This window comes from Peromyscus eremicus, chromosome 19 (genome assembly GCF_949786415.1).
Source record: "Peromyscus eremicus chromosome 19, PerEre_H2_v1, whole genome shotgun sequence".
Classification (NCBI taxonomy): domain Eukaryota; kingdom Metazoa; phylum Chordata; class Mammalia; order Rodentia; family Cricetidae; genus Peromyscus; species Peromyscus eremicus.
The window spans coordinates 936,475-958,048 of NC_081435.1; the positions used below are offsets into that span (position 1 = coordinate 936,475).

A 21,574-nucleotide genomic window follows, 5' to 3' on the forward strand; every position below is an offset into this window, starting at 1 on the left:
GATTATTTTTATTTTATGTGTATGAGTTTTTACCTGCATGAATGTATGTGCAGTGCTCTTGGAGGCCAGAAGAGGGCATCAGGTCCCCTGGATCTGGAGTTACAGATGGTTATGAAGCACCATGTGGGTGCTGGGAAAGAAACCCATCTCTCTAGCCCCATACATGTAATTTTAGAACATAAACATCTAACACAACTTTTTCCTTCCTCTTTTTCTTTGGGATGTGCTGGTACAGACCATGGGGAACTCATATGCTGGGCAACTGAAATCTGCTAGATTTGAGGAAGCTCTACACAATTCCATAGAAGCCTCGCTCAGATGTAGTAGTGTAGTGCCACGGCCAATCTTTTCCCAGCTCTACCTGGACCCGGATCAGCATCCTTTCTCATCTGCAGGTAAGTTTCTCAATTGCATGCATTTCTAGACCCCTTTCAAAAGAAGTGAGAATTCTAAATCCTGGGAACTCAAACAACTGTTAAAAATGCTAGTCTAGCCCACCTCAAAAATATCTTTGAGAATTTCTCTTGTAACTTTTTTTCCTTAAGCATCATTTTTAAAAATTAAATTTACATTTGTTTCTTTGCTTACCCAGATGTCAAACCCAAAGTGGAGGACCTAGATAAAGATCTAGTACACCGCTACACTCAAAATGGCAGCCTGGATTTTTCTAACAATGTAGCAATTAATGAAATGGAAGATGATGACGATGAAGAAGAGATGTCTGACTCAAACAGCCCACCAATTCCCTATTCACAAAAACCTGCCCCAGAAGGATCTTGCACTACAGATGGTACGTTTGCACTTTTGAATTATTTTCAGCTTTGTATTCATCTGGTCTGTTTCCAATCTTTCCATGTGGTTTTCAAGGCTGGACAGCAGTCATTGTTGGAAGGAATGAGTGGCTATATCTTGATGCATTTATCTAATTATTCTTTATCAATAAAAATTTGGGATATTGGATATTGGAGTAAGAACCTGAATGATCAGAGAAGTGATGGAGCAGCTACCATTGGCCTCCTATCTCTGTTGTTCCTCCATCCAAAAGGGCTGAGACCCTCTCTAAGCCCCACCCTATTGTTTCCTGTTTCTCTATCCCAGTCCTCCAAAACCTCTATGGTTAATTTTGGTCATCTAGTAGCTAGCTCTGCCCTCCAATTAAAAGCAAACTTTATTGTCAGAATGTGATCAAAATATCACACAACAATATCCTCATCCCTATGGACTCTTAAGGGCTCACAGCAGTTGTTTACAGGAAACACAAGCCCCACTCCCTCTTGTAGATGGGAGACTGTGGTTCACAGTTGAACCAATTCATTGAGAGGATCTGTGCAAATGCAAGTTCAAAAGTCAAAGTTTCTCTAGTACTCTGTAAGAATTTATTCTCTCATGAGCTTTTATTAAAACAGTGTTTCATCTTTCTTCTCCTTTTAGTCCACCCCCAAGATAGTAACAGAGATCCTAGATGCTTGACTACATCTACCTAGAACATTTTTATTGCATTTATTTATGTCTTGTGTGTGTATGTTGCATGTGTGGGTGAGTGTGCATGAGCCATGGCACACACATGGATCAAAGGACAACTTGCAGGAGTAGATTCTTTCCTCCCACCCTGGGGATGCCAGGGATCAAACTCAGATAGTCAAGCTTGCTGGCAGGCAGCTTTGGCTACTTAGTCATCTCGCTGGCCCTACAGCTGTACTTACTGAGTGCAGAGGTAAAATATAAACCTTTTATAAATATTATAAATGTAAAATTTGTTTATAAAGTATAAAATATAAGTAATTTGATTCCCTCTCTCTCCCCTCCTTCCCTTCTTCCCTCCCACCCTTCCTCCCTGCACCCCCTCCGTTTTTTGAGGCTGGCCTGGAATTCACTATATAGAGCATCCTGGCCTCCAACTCACAGAGATTGTTTATTCAGCCTCCCTAGTGCTGTGGTTAAAGATGTACACCAGCACACCAGCTGGCGATCTCATTCTGGCGGTACACTTCAGCTGTATTTCCCACCACACTTTGAACCACATTTTAAACAAGGAAACCCTGGTTTCTAACGTGTTCATTGTTTGTGGTTTCATTGCTATCCCAACTGTAACTCTGATTTCTTCCCTTTACTTTGTGGCTATGTTCTGATCACCCACCTAATTAGTATGTGAGGTATGTATTTTTATATTCTGGCTGACTGACATTAATCTGCATGGTGTCAGAGCATGAAAACCTTGAGGAGACATTGGGGAGGGGAAGAAGAAGGTTCCAGATCTCAGGACAATTTCCTGACAATGCTTGGAGAACAAGTAAATTAAAGCCTTATCCCAATGAAGCCAGAAACAGTTGGCTTGTTTGGGAGTTCATTTTCTTTTGATTTCCTACTTCCTTGAGAATCTGACAACCCATAGATCCTCTAGCCAGAAGAGACCTGAATAATTCTCTTGTAGTTCACAAGTATCCCTAGAAGGTGTGTCCATTAGTGTTCCTCACGTTAGGCGTGCCCACACACATTACTTCCAGAGATTTGCTTCCACATGTGATTGCTCTTTTGCCCAGACTTGGTATGGTGTATAGTGTTTACTCATTATTGATATACCATAAGCCTTTAAACCCATGAGATGTGGACAGTGACAGCATTGTGTTGCTGTTTACTTGATATGTATTTTTGTTGCATCTTTTCTTCAACTGTGCAGTCACCTCATAAAGTAACAAATGACATTGAACAGTGCTTAAAATGACGGTGTCTCATTGAGAATCTAATTACATGTGATAATTACATAGAATCAGAGTAAAAACTTTAGGGAATGATTTTGAAATAACCAATTTTTTTTCTCAAAGTGTGGAAGAGCATTTTCCCTGTCCTTTTGTACTCGGAGTATGTTTTCAGTATAGTAGTGGTGGTATTTATAAACAGGAATTTTGAAAAAGTATTTCATAGCTACCAAAATTTGAACTTGAGATCCTAAAAATAATTATGCCTTTAATCTGCACTTAGGAGGCAGAGGGGGTAGATCTCTGTGAGTTTGAAGACAGCTTGATATACATAGTGAGCTCCAGGACAGTCACAGCTGCATAGTGAGAATCTGTTTCAAAGAAAGCAAATAAACAAAACAACAACAATGAAAACCCCCCACAATGTTAGGATACATTCTGTATATTTGTCAGGATCTCACTCTAACCCAGGCTGACCTTTAACTCACGCTGTAGCTTTAGAATTTGGGGTGATCCTTTTACCTCAGCCCCAAAAGGGATATAGTGATTTTATAGATAAAGGTGGGCAGTTTTTCTGAAAATAAAGAACTGTCTCCACCAAAGCAGAAGATTCAAATCCAACACATTCTGAAAACACTCATTCTGTACTCAAATTCCTACATCAACTGCTTCTAGTTTTTATGACTACTGAAGGTCATTGTTCATGTCCCTGCTTAACTCCCCCATGAGATGGCGTTTAAAATAAAAAGTTGTGTATAACCTGGTATTTTATATTTCACATAGTATTATCAATTCTGGTCACTTGGAGATTGTTCTAATAATTTTCCTGCTCAAAAGGAAAGCAGCCCTAAAGTTGTACTTACAAAACCTGCATTGAAACCCAGCAATAGAATGATGGCCTTGTTTGAGAACACCATCTTCCAGTTCCTGGGGAATCCTCTGTTTGCCAAGGCTTAAGGGACTGTAAAGCTATTTTTAGAGGCAATTTAGATAAGCAGACACTTAACATCTGATGGGCTGCCATTCATAGGTAAATTTTGGTTGCTAATTCCTTATGTAAATTATTGGACTAGAGTAGGTTCCACCCTGCTGGGAGGCGGTTGATTGTCTACGCAGGTGAAGAGCAACCAGATTTTAGGCCCCTGAAAGCCACTTTCATTACTTTAGTTGGGTTTACTGCTGTGTCAGTAAGCATGCCTTTCCCCCTTTTTATTTACTCTGCGGCCTTCAAGCTGGAGATAATTGGAGAATGCAAATCCCTTTCTATGAAGTTAAAACATTGGCTATTTTCTTAAGAAAATGCAGTTGAAGTTTATAAAGAAGGGCTCTCTGCTATCAGCACCACAGTGTTTTAATTAAAATCATTTGTCTCAAAAGAGCATGGGCAGGAGAGCAACCTTCATTTTTGCTCTCAGAACGAAGTGATTTTGGAAGCAAGTTTGCAAAGCAAGTTGTCCACCCGTAGGAGCAGCGGTCTTCCTGTGTACAGCAGCAGCCTAGAGCCTTCCTGGGGGCTCCACAGTGATCCAGTGGCTCTGAGGAGTGGTCACATTCACCTTTCAGAGTTATTTCTCTGCCATGAGGGTTGCTGGAATCTTGTTGGTCTGGAAATCCAGTCACGTTTCATGGCTTCTGTAGCTAACCACAGCTTATATTTAGTTAGAAAAGAAACCATAAACACTGCTTTTAACATAATATTTTTTCTTTCTTTGGGGATCTCTGATCTATAATGTGTTTAATTAGCTGTGCTAACTCCTAACAATGAGGATTTAGAGGAAACAGTCAGGAAATGTTTACAGTAAAACACCAGGTCCTGGGCAGGTGAACTTCAGAATTTTCAGGATAACTACAAACTGGACTTAGTAACTTCCCTTTGAAACTGTGGCCATCTTTGGCCATGAACTGATTCCCTCCTGACCCTACGCTAGCCTCGGTGATGCTTCCTCTTCCCACCCCATTCTTCCTTTTTAATTAAATTGCCTGAGGCTGTGTTGGCAAGTAACTAGAAGAGAAGTATTTAAAGACTATTTTTAGGAGCAGTTTTACATTTTTAGAAAATGTAAGCCCGAAGTTTCATTTTATAAATATACAATTTCTCCTGTGAACAGCATAGTATAGGAAGCACATATGTTACAACTAATGAGTTAGTGCTCATATATTTTTATTAACTTTAACAATCAAGTCTATGATTTACTTTGGTTCCTTGCTTTTATCTAATGTCATTTTCTGAGCCAGGGTCCTATCAAGAATATTAACACCAGATTTAATTGTATAATCTCCTTAGGTTCCTCTTAGCTGTGACATTTTCTTAGGTTTTTTCCTGGTTTTGATGGCCTTGGCAATTTTAGGAATATTAGTCAAGGATTCTGTAAGAAATCCCCTTATTGGAAGAGTTCATTTTTCTTCTGATGACTCAGAGACCATGGGTCTGGATGAAGATCACAGAGGTGGAATGCCACATTATTCTAAGAATGCCCAGTATCAGTATCTCAGGTTACTGACTGGGTGCTGAACTTAGTTATCTGAAGCAGTGTCTTTTCCCTGCCCCCGGGCTCCCCATGCTGTGGAAGAAATGCACACAGTCAGTAGCTACGCACCATATCCTGTGAGCAAAGTAGCTACATATGTTTATTTGAAGTTTACCTCATAGAGATTCATTTCTTCTCCACCATTTACTCTTTGTTCAACCATTTATGTCTATCCTTGTAGATATCTGTTTTCTGTTTTGTGTTATAACAAGACTGCTGAATGTTGTTTAAAGAGTCCCCGTTTCAGACAAGAAGCTTGTGGCCTTGGTTCTTGCACCCTTTTCACAGACCTTCCTCCACATTTTATCTTTTCGTGGTCTCAGGTACCAATATGCTTAAGAAAAGAAGTCTAGAAAGTGTGCTTCTTACAGAGTCCATACACTGTTTAATGATCACTTTTGACCTCTATCCTCCCTCCATAAATGGAAACAAGGCTGCCATACTAAAAACTGTTCCTGTTTCTTCATTTAAATGAATTATCTAGTTTTCATTTTGCCCCAGAAATCATTCTGAAATAATAGTTCTTTCATGTAAAAAAAAATCATACTTTCTGTGGCACTCTCCACACTATGCCTTCTAATTCTGTGTTTAGTCAGGGACCAAATAGTAGTTTCCCCGACCCACCTTTGCAGTGAGAGAAATCTCATCAGAAGTGTCACTCTTTGGACTGGGGAGATGGTTCCATCAGTGGAGTGCCAGCTGTATGCACGAAGTTCAGATTCTCAGCACCTATAGTACAAACCAGGCTTAGTCAGGTTCCGGTCTGTGTAACCCTGGGATTCACTGGATTCACAGTCTAGCCAGTTAGTGAGCTCCAGGTTCTGTGAGAGACCCTAGCTCAAAATGATAGGGTGGAGAGCAGCTGAAGAAGACACTCGACATGGACCTTTGGCCTGGAGTGAGAGGGAGAGAAGAAAAAAGAAACATTATGTTCTAAACATAGATCATTTTGTGGTTTGTAAAAACTTTCCAGACGGACAGACTCTTGGTCTCAGCATCCGCAGCCTCTTGAGTAGCTGGCATGAGATGTGGATGCCACCACTCATAGCTAAAACCTTGGATTTTAAGGATTCATGAGTGAGGATGAGATAGGTGGATGCTGACAGTCATGAATGACACGGGATGTCATATCAAATGCCCCACAGAATCTAGCCTAAAAGGGGCACAGTGGGAACGGTGAGGACTGACAAAACCTGAAGAGGTCATAGTGTGGTGTCCTGTGTTGGAGTCAGGGAAAGCATGGACAAGTCAGAAGCACTTATTCTAGTGTTGATTTCTAAGATCTATTTATTCTTTATTTACATGTATGTGTTTGTCTGCATGTATGTGTCCACATGAGTGCCTGGTACCCAAAGAGGCCAGAAGAAGGCATCAGATTCTCCCAGGAGCTGGGGTTGTGGACTGTAATGAGCTGCCATGTAGGGTCTGAACTGGGGTCCTCTATAAGAGCATAAGTGCTCTTAACAACCGAGCCATCTCTTCAGCCCACTTTTTTCTGGATTTTCGTGGTGGTGTCTTATTGTTTCTGATTTTGGACTTCCTTTTTTATTTAGTTGTGAGATCAGTTCTCACTCTCTGTCCCAGGCTGATCTTGAATTCAAGGTCTTGCTGCCTTAGTATCCAGAGTTGTAGAATTTTAGGCATGTGCCTTTACAGCCAGCAAGAGGCCTGGAGGTTGAGGGGACACCTCAAGTGGAGTTAGAAGTCTGGGTTGTGGAGTCCTCTTTGTTGATTTATGGCTGTTTGGCCTCGGGACATTTGGTTAACCTTCCTGGACCCTTCTCTCATTTACATATTGAAGAGATTAGAATATTTTAGCATCCCTCAATCTTTCTAGTCACAAGTCTCTTTTAGTAAGGCTCTTTTGAACTCTTCGAGCATTTTGAAATAATTCTTTCATTGCATAGCATATAATAAAAATTTTAACCTTAAGTAGAAAACACTTTTTCTAGACTGACCAGTATATTAACATATTCTTTGATATTTATGCTATACAACAGCTGTCTACAGTTTATGATTTAATAGTTGTAGTTTAATTAACTTTAAGTTAGATGAATAAAAAATGTGTGTTGTTGAAAATTCAAAATAAAAGATTATACTTTGTTTTAGGAGAGACAAATGGATTTAAATGTTTTCAGCATTTAAAAAACAGTCTAAACTCTTCTCTTTTCCCCCACCCTCTCCCTATTCTGGCTCTAGAACCAGGACCTCAACCAGATTAGGCTATATTCCCAGCCCCCAATCTACATTTAATACCTAAGTTATGGAATTTCTATATTTAGGGATTAAAGGGATATAGAAATTTATTTCCACGATTTTTATATTTTTTGCTCTATGTGATAAAATTTAGGCTGAACCATAATTACTATTTTTTTAAATCTTTATAACATTCATTTCCAATGCTTGAGAGGCAGAGACAGGTGGATCTTTGTGAGTTCAAAGCCAGCCTGATCTATGTAGCGAGTTCTAGGCCAGCCAGAGCTACACAGTGAGCTACAAATAAAACAAAGCAAGCATTAATTTTTTGATGTCTAAAATCATATTGATGCATTTTATATAATTTTACTGATTTTGTGTATGTGTATATATGTGTGTGTGTGTGTTTGTGTGTGTGTGTGTGCATGTTGGTGTGTGTGTGTGTGTGTTACTAGGAATTGAACTAGGGCCTTGCACATGTTATATCACTCTACTACTAAAGTATATTCCCATTTCTAACACTATAATTTTAAAATTATAGCTTTCTTTATTCTTGAGAATTTCATGCAATATGTACAATGAGATATAATTATATCCACTTTCCCACTTCCCCCTCTAATGCCCCCAGTGTGTCCCACTACCAACTTCATGTCTTTCTTTTCTGGTAACCCACTAAATTCAGGTAGTGCTTCACCTGTGTGCGTTGCATGGAGCCACAACACTGGAACATGGGAGGCTTACCAATGAGAGCACACTCACAAAAGAATCTCCCTCCCTAGGAGCTGTCAGCGGCCAGTGGCTCCTTATGAAGGGGAGATGTCTGAATGAGTAAGGGCAAGAAATTGAACTTAATATACCCAATGAGCACATTTGGATGCATTAGTAAAATTACCTTTCTGTGTTTACCTGAGCTTCCCAACTTTAAACAGCAGCCCATTATACATATGAATTAAACAGTGTATTAGTATAGCTGAAAACAATGTGAAATTGTATAATAGTAAAGACTATACAACGATAATGGCCTTTGTCTAAATGAACTGTGAGCTCACTTGACTAGTTTTACTCTCTCTGCATATGTTGGATGAAAGGCCATACACTGTTTTTAAAGTAGGGAATTATTATAAACAGTTAGGTTTTAGGAAATGATAATGATGCCTGTTTAAATTTCACTCGTACAAAATTAGTAGGACAGTAAGATGGCTCGTCAGATACAGGTGCTTGCCATAGAAGACCTGGTGATGTGAGTTTGTTTCCCAGAATCCATGTGAAGGTGGTTAGGAGAGAAGAAACTGCATCCACATGCATGCTGTGGTGTATGTACACCCCCATATCATACATACACATATAGTAATAATAGTAAAATTTTTAAAATGAATTTCACATATAATTCCTAAGTGTCTTAAACTGTTGTGTTTGTTTTTTTTTTAATCCCTGAACTTATGAGAGCCATCTGTTAAGCAACAATGTGATGGTGACCTTAAGGTTAGGTTTGGTTCTTTCAAGATTTATTTTTAAAATATGTGTATGTGCACATGAGGCCACAGAGGCCAGAATAGAGTGTTGGATTCCTGGAGCTGGAATTACAGATAGTTGTGAGCCACCCAGCATGGGAGCTGGGAACCAAACTGTGGTCCTCTGCAAGAGCAGCAAGTACTTTCAACCACTGAGCCATCCCTCCAACCCCAACCTCAAGGTTTTATATAACCATAATGTTCGAACCACATTGCAGTAATTTTGTAAACTGATACAGGCTGTGGTTGCCATACCCATCCAATATAGAGTCACCCTTGTAGAGACTCACTGCTCCAGCCTTGGTGACAAAGGCAACTCCCAGAGATAGTTCAATTAATAGCCAGTCAGAAACTTCTCATTAGTGGTTAATCCATACTGGTTAGCAAGGTAGTTTATGTCCCAATTCTTGAAACAAGTCATACTTAAAAGTAAGAATGTCACTTTCCTAGGGGAATTGTGTTCTAGGTTTATTGGCAGTTAGTAATCTCTTTGGTGAGCAATCTAGATACTCCTTTCAATACTTTCAAGTGCTTCCTGGTTTAGTATTTTATAATTAAAAAAATTATATTTTATTTTAAATTGTATATACTCTATATCTGTGTGGAGTTATATGTGCTTGAGGCTAGAAGATGGTGTCAAATCCCCTGGAGCTAGAGTTACAGGTGGTTGTGAGCTGGTCCCATGTTGGTGCTGGGAAATGAACTCCGGTCCTTTGCAAGAGCAGCAGGCACTCTTAACCACCAAACCATCTCTTCAGCCCCAAGTATTTTGTAATTGGATGAGAAAGCCTGTGCCTGACCCCAAGTGGATCATAGCCATGTACCATCATACCTCGTTCTTAGCTTGTCTTTTGCCAGATTGAACAGCATGTTCTTCATTTTATATATATGATATATATATGAAGTTTATATAGCAAACTTCCCATGTCTTATATCACTGAACTTTACTAGACTTGTTATATAACCTTGGAGAAGTTTCTTACTTTCTGGAGACTCAGGTTCTCCATCTATGAAAAGGAGATAATATATTGCTAGAGCTGTTGAAAGGATTGAATAACACTGTGCCCACCTGTTGATAGGTACTTCTTAAACATTATCTACCACTGTAGGTGGACTTTTCTTTCCTGGCTGCCAGGTCCCAGATAACTGACATGGAGACTTAATATTAATTATAAAATGCTCGGCTAATAGCTCAGGCTTGTTACTAGCTAACTCTTATCTTTTAAATTAACCCATTTATATTAATCTATGTGCTTCCCCAAGGCTCATTTACCTCATGTATGTACTTTCCATCCTGCTTGTTCTGCAGCTCATGGCATCTCCTCTGACTCTACCCTTCTTCCCAGCATTTTCTCTGCCTTGAAAGGGGCCTAGCCATTGGCCAGTCAGCTTTTTATTAACAATGAGAGCAATACATATTTACAGTATACAAAGATTGTTCCACAGCACACCTCCAGCAACATCGTTGTTAATTCTCAACTTACAAGTCTTTGCACTCTGTCACCTAATGACAGTACAAGAAGCAGATTTTTTTTCCAGAGGGTCCTGTATGTCCATTGGCTCCAAAAAAGTTTTTAAACTGAATAAGTAACATTCCTCACACATATAAATGATTTGCTTTTTGGATAAACAGATGACAGTTTGAGTAACAAAATGTAAATTGTCAAGAAAGTCACTTTTGGTATTACTTACATCATAAACACTAAAAGTTGAATTGTTTTCATTGACATTAAAGGGGATCTGTAAGTTTGAAGTGGTTGAGCAACATTACTTTTATCACTGTGGTCTTCTGTTGGCTTTTTCTAATTCTATTATACATGCTTTCAAGTTCTGATGATTTATAGCATGTTAGATTTGTATGCGTCTTGGACCATACAATATTTTGATGAGTTTTATTTTTTCTTGTTCATATACTAACTGATGGCATCCAATTATTTGTTGGCTTGTGTTTAAAATCATGATATGAATTACTGCTAATAAAAGCCCACATTTCTTCACAGCTGTGTTATGATGGGTAATGAGGATAGTATTCTCCCAGGAGTTAGGTGTTCATCTGCCACTTTCCACGGGTTCCTGAAATAGCATTTATTAACCTCCTGTTGCAAATAACAGAACCCAATGAAACTACCTTAGGCAAAATAAAGAAATTATTGAAGAATTCAGAAACCGGAGATCACAGGACCAAACCATGGGAAATGCAAATACAGATTCTGCAGGGGTCTAGTCGCTGTCAAGGCCACCTGCCCAGCTCCCTGTCTCTGCTGAGAGACTTCTCACACAGGTCAAAAAACAGGGAAGCTGCCAGAGGCCACACTGGGCCATGCCTCCTCACCCCCCAATTCCATGTTGAGAATTCCAGTATAGGAATCCAAATCTTTGATTGGCACGATTTTATCAGATGCCAACTTCTGGACCAATCAACTATGACTAGAAAGGTGGGATATTAAAGTAACCTGGCTAGAGTGGTGTTCCAGCGTCTGGTCAGTTGGGACTATCACAACTCTAGGGAAGCATATATTAGAGTACAACAAGGGTCACCCTAGAACATTTACAACAGGACCATAGCTATCCTCTAGGATTCTGTGTTTGGAATTACTCACTTCTTACATTTTCTTCTAATTAACTCAGTGTGAGGTCTTTGTTTGTTTGTTTGTTTCAAGACAGGGTTTCTCTGTGTAACTCTGGCTGTCCTGGAACTTGCTCCATAGACCAGGCTGGCCTCAAACTCACAGAGATTCACCTGCCTCTGCCTCCTGAGTGCTGGAATTAAAGACGTGCGCCACCACTGTCTGGCTCAGTGTGAGTTCTCAAGGGAAAATATTCTGTTCAATTCTGTGTCTTTAGGCATATGAGGCATCTGTTTCTAAATTATGAACTAATGGTGAATGTAATAGTCCGTTACAAAGTGATTACTTAAGGACTTGTCACATCTTGGCTCCTCTAGTGAAAACAGTCTATTCTGAGTTCTAGTTCTGACCAGTTCCCTGATGAGTCACCAAGCTCTGAGCTTCAGTCTCTGCTGCTGTGATATGGGGAGCATCTTGTTCAGTGACTGGGGTTGTATGGTTAGAAGTGACTTCATATTGAAAACAAAGACACTCTGCTAGGGAGATGGATCATTGGTGAAGCAGTTGTGCTGCAAGTATGAGGGCCTGCGTTCCGATCCCAGGCCCCCACAAAAAGACAGTGAGTACCTGGAACTCCCATACTGGTGGGGGTGAGTAAGAGAAGACAGATCTCTGGAACTAATAGCCACCATCGTATCCAAATTGATGAGCTCCAGATTCAATGAGAGACTCTTCCAAATAAGGTAGAGCATAATTGAGGAAGACAGCTGACATTAACATCTAGCCTCTGCAGGCTCCTGAACACACACATTCACACTCACATGTAAGTACACCAAACACACACACACACACACACACACACACACACACACACACACACGAGAGAGAGAGAGACAGAGAGAGACAGAGAGAGACAGAGAGAGAGAGAGAGAGAGAGAGAGAGAGAGAGGGAGAGAGAGAGAGAGAGAGAACATAAAACCTTACCATGTGCATATAAAATTTATATGCACTTCCCAAGGTTTGCTATTTATTTATGATTGCCTGACTTGTGGGCCAGAAAACTTGAGCTGTCATCTTGATGGAACAAGAGAGGAGAGGATACATTAGTCTTCTGCTGGGGTACATGTGCTTTGAGTTCTTAGAAGTGATTCCCACAGATAACTCTACTTTCCCATGGCGTATAAGGAGATACTTCCCTAAAATTCTGCTGTGTTCTTCTTACTGTTTTCAGGGTTTTGTCAAGCAGGAAAGGATTTGCGTTTGGTATCGCTGTGTATGGAACAAATTGACATCCCAGCGGGATTCCTCCTGGTGGGGGCCAAGTCTCCCAATCTTCCTGAACATATCCTAGTATGTGCTGTAGATAAGCGATTTCTACCAGATGACCATGGAAAAAATGCACTTTTAGGTGAGTGTTTAATGTCTATAAAACTCCTTTCAAGAGGAAGGAGTTGAAATACATGTTTATTGAAAGTTATCAGAAAATTTTATATGTATGTCCCTGAATTTAGTTAGAGTTTAAATGGTTTAGTTTCAAACAGGAAATATTTTTCTCTCATTAACTTAAATATATTTTATATTTTTTATTATCAAAAATTAGACATGTAAAACTTTTTTGAGAAAATTAAAAAGCAGCATGCAATTTATCAAAATTTAACATTTTATGTCAAAGAGCAGAATAATTGTTTAGCATGTGTAATGATCTCAATTTTATCCTTAGCCATATAAAGTTTTTTGCATTTTATTAAATAAAGCAAAGTTTATTCTGATAGTCACTGATCTGAACCTAAGGTCAATTCTCAATTGTTTGTGAATTATTCACTTTGTAAGGTATTTGCAAATTTTCAGTACTACCTAATGCCTCATAGATATGATTAGCTTGAATGTAAAATATCTCCAACAGAAGGAAGACTAGAAAGGGACATAATAATCAGAATGTACATATATATATATATGAAATTGTGAAAGCGCTCAGTAAAAGTTATATTAAAATGTCACCCACAGGCTGTCACCAGTGTTTGAGAGTTGGCTCCTACTAGGTAGTACTGTTCTGAGGGGCATGGAACCTTTAGGAAGTAGAGCCTGGCTGGAGGACTACTACACTGTAACCAGTTGCCTCACACTCCTGATGCTTGGCCAGGAGCATCATTTCTTTCCTTCCTTGTCATGATGAACTGCATCCCTTGAACCATAAGCCAGAATGAACCATTCCCCCTTATGCCATTTCTGCCATCAGTCTATCACAGTAACAAGAAAGGTGACTACTTTGCTGGGTGGTGGTGGCACATGCCTTTAATCCCAGCTCTTGGGAGGCAGAGCCAGGCAGATCTCTGTGAGTTTGAGGCCAGCCTGGTCTACAGAGTAAGCTCCAGGACAGGCACCAAAACTACACAGATAAACCCTGCCTTGAAAAAAAAAAAAAAAACTAACAGATACTTCTCAATTCAGCTAAAATAACTAGGGATATATAAATGCTATGAAACATATAACAGTATCTCAGAATTTTTTTTTATTTTTTGGCTTAGAATCTTGGCTTTTTCACAACATAACTGTACTACGTCATGAGAAAAGAAAATGGATTTGGTGTTTTGGTTGTTTTTGTTATGTCTTGTTCTGAGACAGTGTTCTGGCTAGTTTTATGTCAACTTGACACAAGCTAGAGTCATCTGAAAGGAGGGAACCTCAATTGAGAAAATGCCTACATGAGATCCAGGGATAGGGCATTTGCTTAATTAGTGACTGATAAGGAGGGCCCAGCCCATTGTGGGTGGTGCCATCCCTGGGCTGGTGGTCTTGGATTCTATAGGAAAACAGGCTGAGCAAGCCATGATGAGCAAGCCAGTAAGCAGTACCCCTCCATGGCCTCTGCATCAGCCTCTGCCTCCAGGTTCCTTCCCCATGTGAATTCCTGTCCTGACTTCCTTCAGTGATGGACCATGGTGTGGAAATGTAAGCCAAATAACCCATTCCTCCCCAACCTGCTTTGGGTCCTGGTGTTTCACTGCAGTAATAGTAACCCTAACTAAGACAGGCATGATCTCACTATGTAGACTTGGATGGCCTGGAACTCGCTATAGAGACCAGGCTGATCTCAAACTCAAGATCTGCATTTGCCTCCACAGTGCTGGATTAAAGGTGTGCACCACCACACCTAGCTGTTTTTTTAGTTGTTTTGTAATAAAAAGACAAGTAGGTATATGAGCTTTGATGTTATTTTGCTGCTCTGTTTTTCTAGAGGTTTTGCTTCTCAGAATTCCTTTTATTTAGATATCTTTAAAGTACAAATATCAGTAAAAGGAAGAGGACAAAAGCTACTGTATTGTAAGTTGATTTTGTTTTTAGTTTTATGCAGCCATCCAAATTATATAATATCAGAAAGCCTTAAAAAACATCAGTCAATATCTTGAGTCAGAAAGTAACCCTCAACATGCAATATAGAAGTCCTTTCCCTCCTCCACCTTTTCTTTCTTTCTTTCTTGACAAGATCTTACTGTGTGGCCCTGACTGGCATGGAACTCATTATGTGGACCTTAAGTTCACAAGAGATCCACTTGCCTCTGCCTCCCAAGGGCTAGGATTATGTGAAGGCTTCTTAAATTATAGTTCAGAGCCATATATTGGTTAATATCTAATGGTCATTTTCATGCTTCACAAGTGTCAAAAAAGTACTTCACAGGTGTACGTACTGGGCACAGTTGCACACATCTGTAATCCCACACCAAAGAATAGAGCAGAAGGATCAAGAGTTCAAGGTCACCTTGGGCTACATAGTGAGACCTCGTCAAAAAAAATGAGGACTGGAAGTGTAGTTCAGTGATAGAGGCCATAAGTTTGTTCCCCGGTACTGAACAAAAAATGCATTAATTTTTTTCTTTAAATGAAATTAAGCACATAGTTTAATACAGAAATCTAATAGTAAATCTTATTTATTGTAGTAAATTAACAAAGAAGGTCCAAGCATTCATTTCTTCATTTCTTCATTTGGTAGAAGTTATTCAGACTGTACTGTGTAATAAAAATTAAGCTAAACTATGACATGGAGGGGAAATTATAAGGGACAGTCCTTCCATTCATGCACTTAAGACTCATTGGTGATGTAAAACAATTTGGGAAACATATGTAGTGTTTTAAAAGCATTGTAGTCTCTTCTAATGGAATAGGTGAGGTAGAGCTCTAACTAAAAACCCTGAAAAATGTCTCATAATCCATTAATAGTTCTTCATGACTAGAGGAATCCTTATGATACAGAAAGCATTGTCAGATTATGTATCTGTTGGTTGGGTGGATGAACAGACTCATGGATGGATGATTGGATAGTTAGATGGACAGATAGATGGACAATTAGATGTATATATGTATGTATGGATGGATGGAAGGATGGATGGGTAGTTGGAGGGATGGATGGGTGGGTGGATGGATGGATGGATGGATGGATGGATGGATGGATGGATGGATGGATGGATGGATGGGTGGGTGGATGGATGGGTGGATGGATAAATGGATGGATAAATGGATAGATGGACAGATAGGTGGATGGATGACTGTAGGAACTTAGTGAATTAAACAGTCATTGACTTTTTTATTTATTGCTATTGGCCTACAGCTTCAACAAATTGAGAAATGTGTAAGTATTCTCTAATACAATGCTTCCCTGAATGCATTCTATAATTTATAAGTTTGTATTAATGTTCATTACTTGATAAAATGACAGAAAGAAACTGTTAATTCTGTGTAATTAAGCAGAGGTTGTGGTCATCTCTTGTTCACCATTTTCCTCCAGTGTTTACTGGAAGGTGTTCAGCATATGATTGTTATAGTAATAACTTGGACCTCCTGTCTATAAATGCTTTGAATTATTGGTATTCTCCAATGGAAATACTGTAAAATGCTCTTTTTACCCCTGTGGCCTTTCTTTTCTCTCTCTATCCTTGTTAATAGTCCAGGTTGGTTGAGGGGTTTGAGAACTGTCAGTTTGTCAGCAGCCTTGTTCGCAGGTGTTGTAGACAGGTACATGGTCTTTACACCAGATGCAGGGAGCCTTGTCTTCGCCCTTTTCCTGTTCATCTGTATGACTGTATGCATGTTCTGTTTTCATTAGATATGAGTAAAGGAACTTGCTGTCTTCCTGGTCTTTCCTTCTTTTGTGTATTAAAGGGGCTAATGGCTGACTTTTCATAAAGCAGTGCATGGTTTCTTATCCTCCCAGCCTTCTCCATTTCCTCTTTCCACATCTGTTCCAGCCAGGCCATATAGAGCCTTATTTTGTTTAATTAGTCCAAATGATTGTTAGACATTCAGTATAAAAGATTAAGAAGCTGAGATGTGTAAAGAAAAAATGATAATTTCATAGAGCTGTGTCTAGCTCTCATAGGAACAGAAGAGTCACTCTTGGACATATACCCAAGGAATGCTCAATCATACCACAAGGACACCTGCTCAGCTATGTTCATAGGAACAGAAGAGTCACTCTTGTACATATACCCAAGGAATGCTCAATCATACCACAAGGACACCTGCTTAACTATGTTCATAGGAACAGAAGTGTCCGGCAAGCTTAGCTTCTCACAGCTCTGCCCATGCTGCCCTCTCCCTCCTACTCACAAGGGTCCTAGTCACAGCTCTCAGCTTATTCTCTCCAAAACCAGAGTTCATGTGTAATTGAGTTGGGTTCCAATTTTACAAACCCTTGCAAATCTAGGGTCCAGTACCATCTAGATAAAATTCTACAAGAGAGATTCTAATTGTCCCATATTGGGTCAGATACTTGTCATACACTCATATGACTGTGGGTCTCTGGGGACAAGCTGCTGTGGGGAGCCATGCAGAGAACCAATAGTAGGACCCACAGACTCTTTAAAAAACTTTTTTAGCTGGGCATGGTGGCGCATGCCTTTAATCCCAGCACTCAGGAGGCAGAGGCAGGCAAATCTCTGTGAGTTCAAGGCCAGCCTCGTCTACAAAGTGAGTTCCAGGACAGCCGGGGCTGTTACACAGAGAAACCCTGTCTGAAAAAAACAAAAACAAAAAACAAACCTTTTTTAGAATAATAAACAACAGTCTTTAATGATTAAATAGTTTTTAAGTAATAAAAAATTAAACATCAATATTTTAAGTTAAAGTTTTTTATTATTATTCATTCATTTTATAGGGTAGTGGGTTTCATAAAGCTGTTTTCACTGAGACATATCATATTCTTTGATATTCACCATATTATTCTCTCCTCAGCAGGTGCTTAAGAAAGGAACAGAGCTTTAGGACAAAAATTTCTTTCTCTTCTTTTTTCCCCCTTCCTTCCCTCCCTTCTCCTTCCTCCTTCCCTCTTTCCCTCTGTCCCTTCTGTCTGTTCTCTCTCCCTCCTTTCCCTCTGTCCTCTTTCCATCCCTCCCCCTCCTTCCTCCTCCCCTCTTGCTCCCCCCTCCCTCTTCTCTCCCTCCTTTTCCTTCCTTTCCCAGTGCTGAAGCTCTAACTCAGGCCTTCCACAGCTAGGCATTCTATCACTAATCTACATTCCTCAGCCTCCACCCGGTTTTCCTGTCTTTATATGCTATATAAATTCTGTCATGTGATACTTTTCATTTTCTTAGCCATTGTCCTGTTATAGCAGCAGTTAACTTATTCCCAGCCTTTTACTGTTATAAAAATGACTCTGCTGTTATAGTTTGACTGCGAATTTCATGTTAAATAACAGCATTGGAGCAATATTAAATTTCATGATTCTTTTGAACATAGAGTACCGGTTTACAAGCATTGGTTTCTTTGCAATTGTATCTGAAGAATTTAAAATCAAAGAGGAAAGATAGGCACGTGGTGGGGGGCCTCTACTAAAACCTTACCCTTGGGTTTCTTTCCCCTTCTGAAGTATTTCCTAAAAGTTGAGACACTGTTGATTCACAGACTATGAATATTTTTATACTTTTTACATCTAGAAGTAGTGTATCAGCTTACAAGGCCACTAGTAACATTGACTTTCCCCATTCCAGGGTTTTCTGGAAATTGTATTGGTTGTGGAGAAAGAGGATTTCGATATTTCACAGAATTTTCCAACCACATTAACTTGAAGCTCACCACCCAGCCGAAGAAACAGAAGCACTTGAAGTACTACCTCGTCAGGACCTCCCAGGGCGTGCTCTCCAAGGGGCCTCTCATCTGCTGGAAAGGTAATCGAGTTCCAGGAGGGGGAGGGGAGGAGGATGCCAGGGTGGTGACTAGTGACCCTTACCGGGTTCAGAGTACAGGTGTGGGATAGATAAATAGCTCAAGTTCAAAAGGTTGTTCAAAAATGTGAAGCCCTTTGGGAGGTTGTTTGACTTGTCCCTTGTTATAATTAACTGAAGCATTTGAGTGTAAGAAATACAAGTCTTTCCATTTCTCTCCAGAGAAAGCATGCAGCTCTGGGGCTGGGAAATGCACTCCTGGTGTCTTTTCATTTCCCTGAGTGTAAAATGTGTTCTTTGCTTTATTTCAGTTTGTTAGCAATTCTCACCAATCTACATTTTTCTATTTTTATTTTACCAAAAACATACCAAGTAAGCAAATCCAGTCTTCTGGATGTGTGGGTAAGTCCATGAGTGAGTTGGCAGTTTTGTTCTTTGGAATTAGAAACAATTTAGTCAGCTACTCTGAGGAAGTCATATCCTCATGTTCTTGGTAGGAATCACCATGATTTTAGCCGCTGTCCTAAAGCAGTTTCTTCTGATGCTGAGAACTTTTTCTCCATAGAATAATTGTCTTTACCCTTCTTGCCTACATAAGATTTTTGCCTGACTATGGAATAGCATAAATCCGAATTGCAATAGCACATTTGTCTCTGGCTCCTCCACCGTAATTACTCTTGGCTACATTTGAAGAGGCATTATATAATGCCACAGGAAATAATGTTGCATGTTCCAAGCCGCTGTCATCAGATCTCACAACCACTGAACCTTAAGAATTTCATTCATAGCTCTTTATCCTGGTAAAGGCTAAAGACTTTTCCTCTGGAAAGTCTTCCTGAATACCATAAACCCTAATGAAAGACTAAAAACTTGATAAACATAGTCTCTCTGTCTTTTAACTTTTTTCCTTCGCTTTTGTTTTGCTTGTGTAAATATACTTAACTTCTTGGTGCTAAGAGAGTTCATTTTTCTAGTGAAAAATAACATTTTTATATTAATTGATTGATAGAATGATGTGTATGTGTGTGTGCAATGCACACACATGTGTGCCACCACAGCACATGTGAAAGCCAGAGATCAACCTGTGAGAATCTGTTGTCTCCCTTCACTGTGTGGGTTCCAGGGACTGAACTTGTGTGTCAGTCTTGATGGTAAGAACCTTTGTCCTCTGACTGCTTCACTGGTCATTTTTTAAAGTAGCCTCATACTTGCAGCAGTTTTTATTTTGGAGCTGAAATTGTGTTTTTTATTTATATAAAATCACATATCAATATGCATATATATATATGATGTGCATAAGGTGAAGTTAAACTTTATACCAAAATACAATCACTTTTCAGAAAGGCACAGCATAGGGTGATTCAGGAAACTGCTTTCAGCCTTTGCACATGTCTCATTCCCATGGGAACTTTCTTTAGAACTCTTGTAACCTTGTTATACAACCATGTATATTTCATGTGCTACTTTTTGAGACTAGTAATAGCATAATTTAATTGGAACTCGAAGTCCAATTAAAGACTATCACAGTGTTCACTGAGTCAGTACATAGTACAAGTAGAGTCATATCAGAACCCCATTAGTTTCAGATACTTAGTGCAAAGATTGCCACTGCATTATCAATAATCACTTCAAATACCACTTAGCTATTTCCTTTAATAAGAACTGAGAATAATAATAATTTGCTTCTAATTTTTATTTTTATCTATACAGTTTTTATTTCTCTGATGTTTGAATAGTCATTCAGATTGAGTAGAAATGTCTGAAAGCAGACTAGATGGGTTAAAGTTACTATTTAATTATGAAAAAGAAAATACCTGGTATCCCAAAAGCTCAATATGTTTTTTTTATAAATATTGACATTTTAGCCTCTGTCTTACCCATAAAACTAGCAAGACTGTGTTGGTTATTGGCACTTTTCATGTGGGAACTGATCTGTGGGCCATAAAATCATGATTGTTCTTTGCCTTAAGCATAACATCTGGCTTAGGAAGAACTGTTCACCAGCCTGAACAGGCTGTTGGAGACAGTAATTAGGAAGGCTGCTGCCATTCAAGAAGCAGAAACCTGTTTCAAAGATCTTATGGATCTTATGGGGAATTGCCAGTTAAAATAAAAACTAGCTTCTTCATATTGTGTTTACTCCCGTCTAGAATGTAGAAGCCGACAATCCTCTGCTGTCTGCCACTCCACTAAACCCATTTCTTCAGCGTCACCAGCCGTGGCTCCAGAAAATGGAACAGCTAATGGATACAAAGCAGGCTTCACTCAGACAGGTATGAAAGGACAGATATGTGTTTAGGAAGCATCTTTAAATTTGCATAGCTGGTTTGAGTGAGAGGTTTTCAAATAAAATACCATTTGAGTATTACATAGATACCATTTGAGTCACTATTATAATTAGAACCCTGCACTGAGATAGATAAGTCTCTGGGGAACCAGGACTTAGGTCTCAATAGTCCTAGCATGGGCTGGAGAAATGGCTCAGAGGTTATAAGAACACTAGCTGCTCTTCCAGAGGTCCTGAGTTCAATTCCCAGCAACCACATGGTGGCTCACAACCATCTATAATGAGATCTGGTGCCCTCTCCTGGCATGCAGGCAGAAAACTGTATACAAAATAAATAAGTAAATCTTTAAAAAAAAAAAATAGTCCTACCAATGTTAGACAATGAATAGAGAAAGGAATAGAGAAAGGAACTGACAGTTGGCAGAAAATTTAGCTTAAGCATAGACTGAGATGCCAGGGACTCTGATAGTAGAGCATGTAGGAATCAGACACCACAGCTATGGGGTAGCACATACTGGGACACACCCATGAAGACTAGAAGAATCCTAGGATAGACTTCCATTTAAACCCTGAGACAATGCAACTACCTCCCCTCAGAGTTCAGGGAACCCCATGGAAGAGGACGCAAAAAGAGT

General features: G+C 39.5%; 1 protein-coding gene across 2 annotated transcripts in view; it reads left to right on the top strand.

Annotated features, from left to right (window-relative positions):
• The window catches only part of Greb1l (GREB1 like retinoic acid receptor coactivator), a 129,402-nt gene that overhangs the window by 12,992 nt on the left and 94,836 nt on the right, over positions 1-21,574 (top strand). For both annotated transcript variants that reach the window (XM_059246190.1, XM_059246189.1), the window contains exons 2-6: positions 236-395; positions 593-790; positions 12,730-12,906; positions 18,479-18,655; positions 20,803-20,925. In XM_059246190.1, the coding sequence (XP_059102173.1) occupies positions 239-395; positions 593-790; positions 12,730-12,906; positions 18,479-18,655; positions 20,803-20,925 (832 nt within the window). In that variant the 5' untranslated portion in view covers positions 236-238. The remainder of the gene's footprint in view (positions 1-235; positions 396-592; positions 791-12,729; positions 12,907-18,478; positions 18,656-20,802; positions 20,926-21,574) is intronic.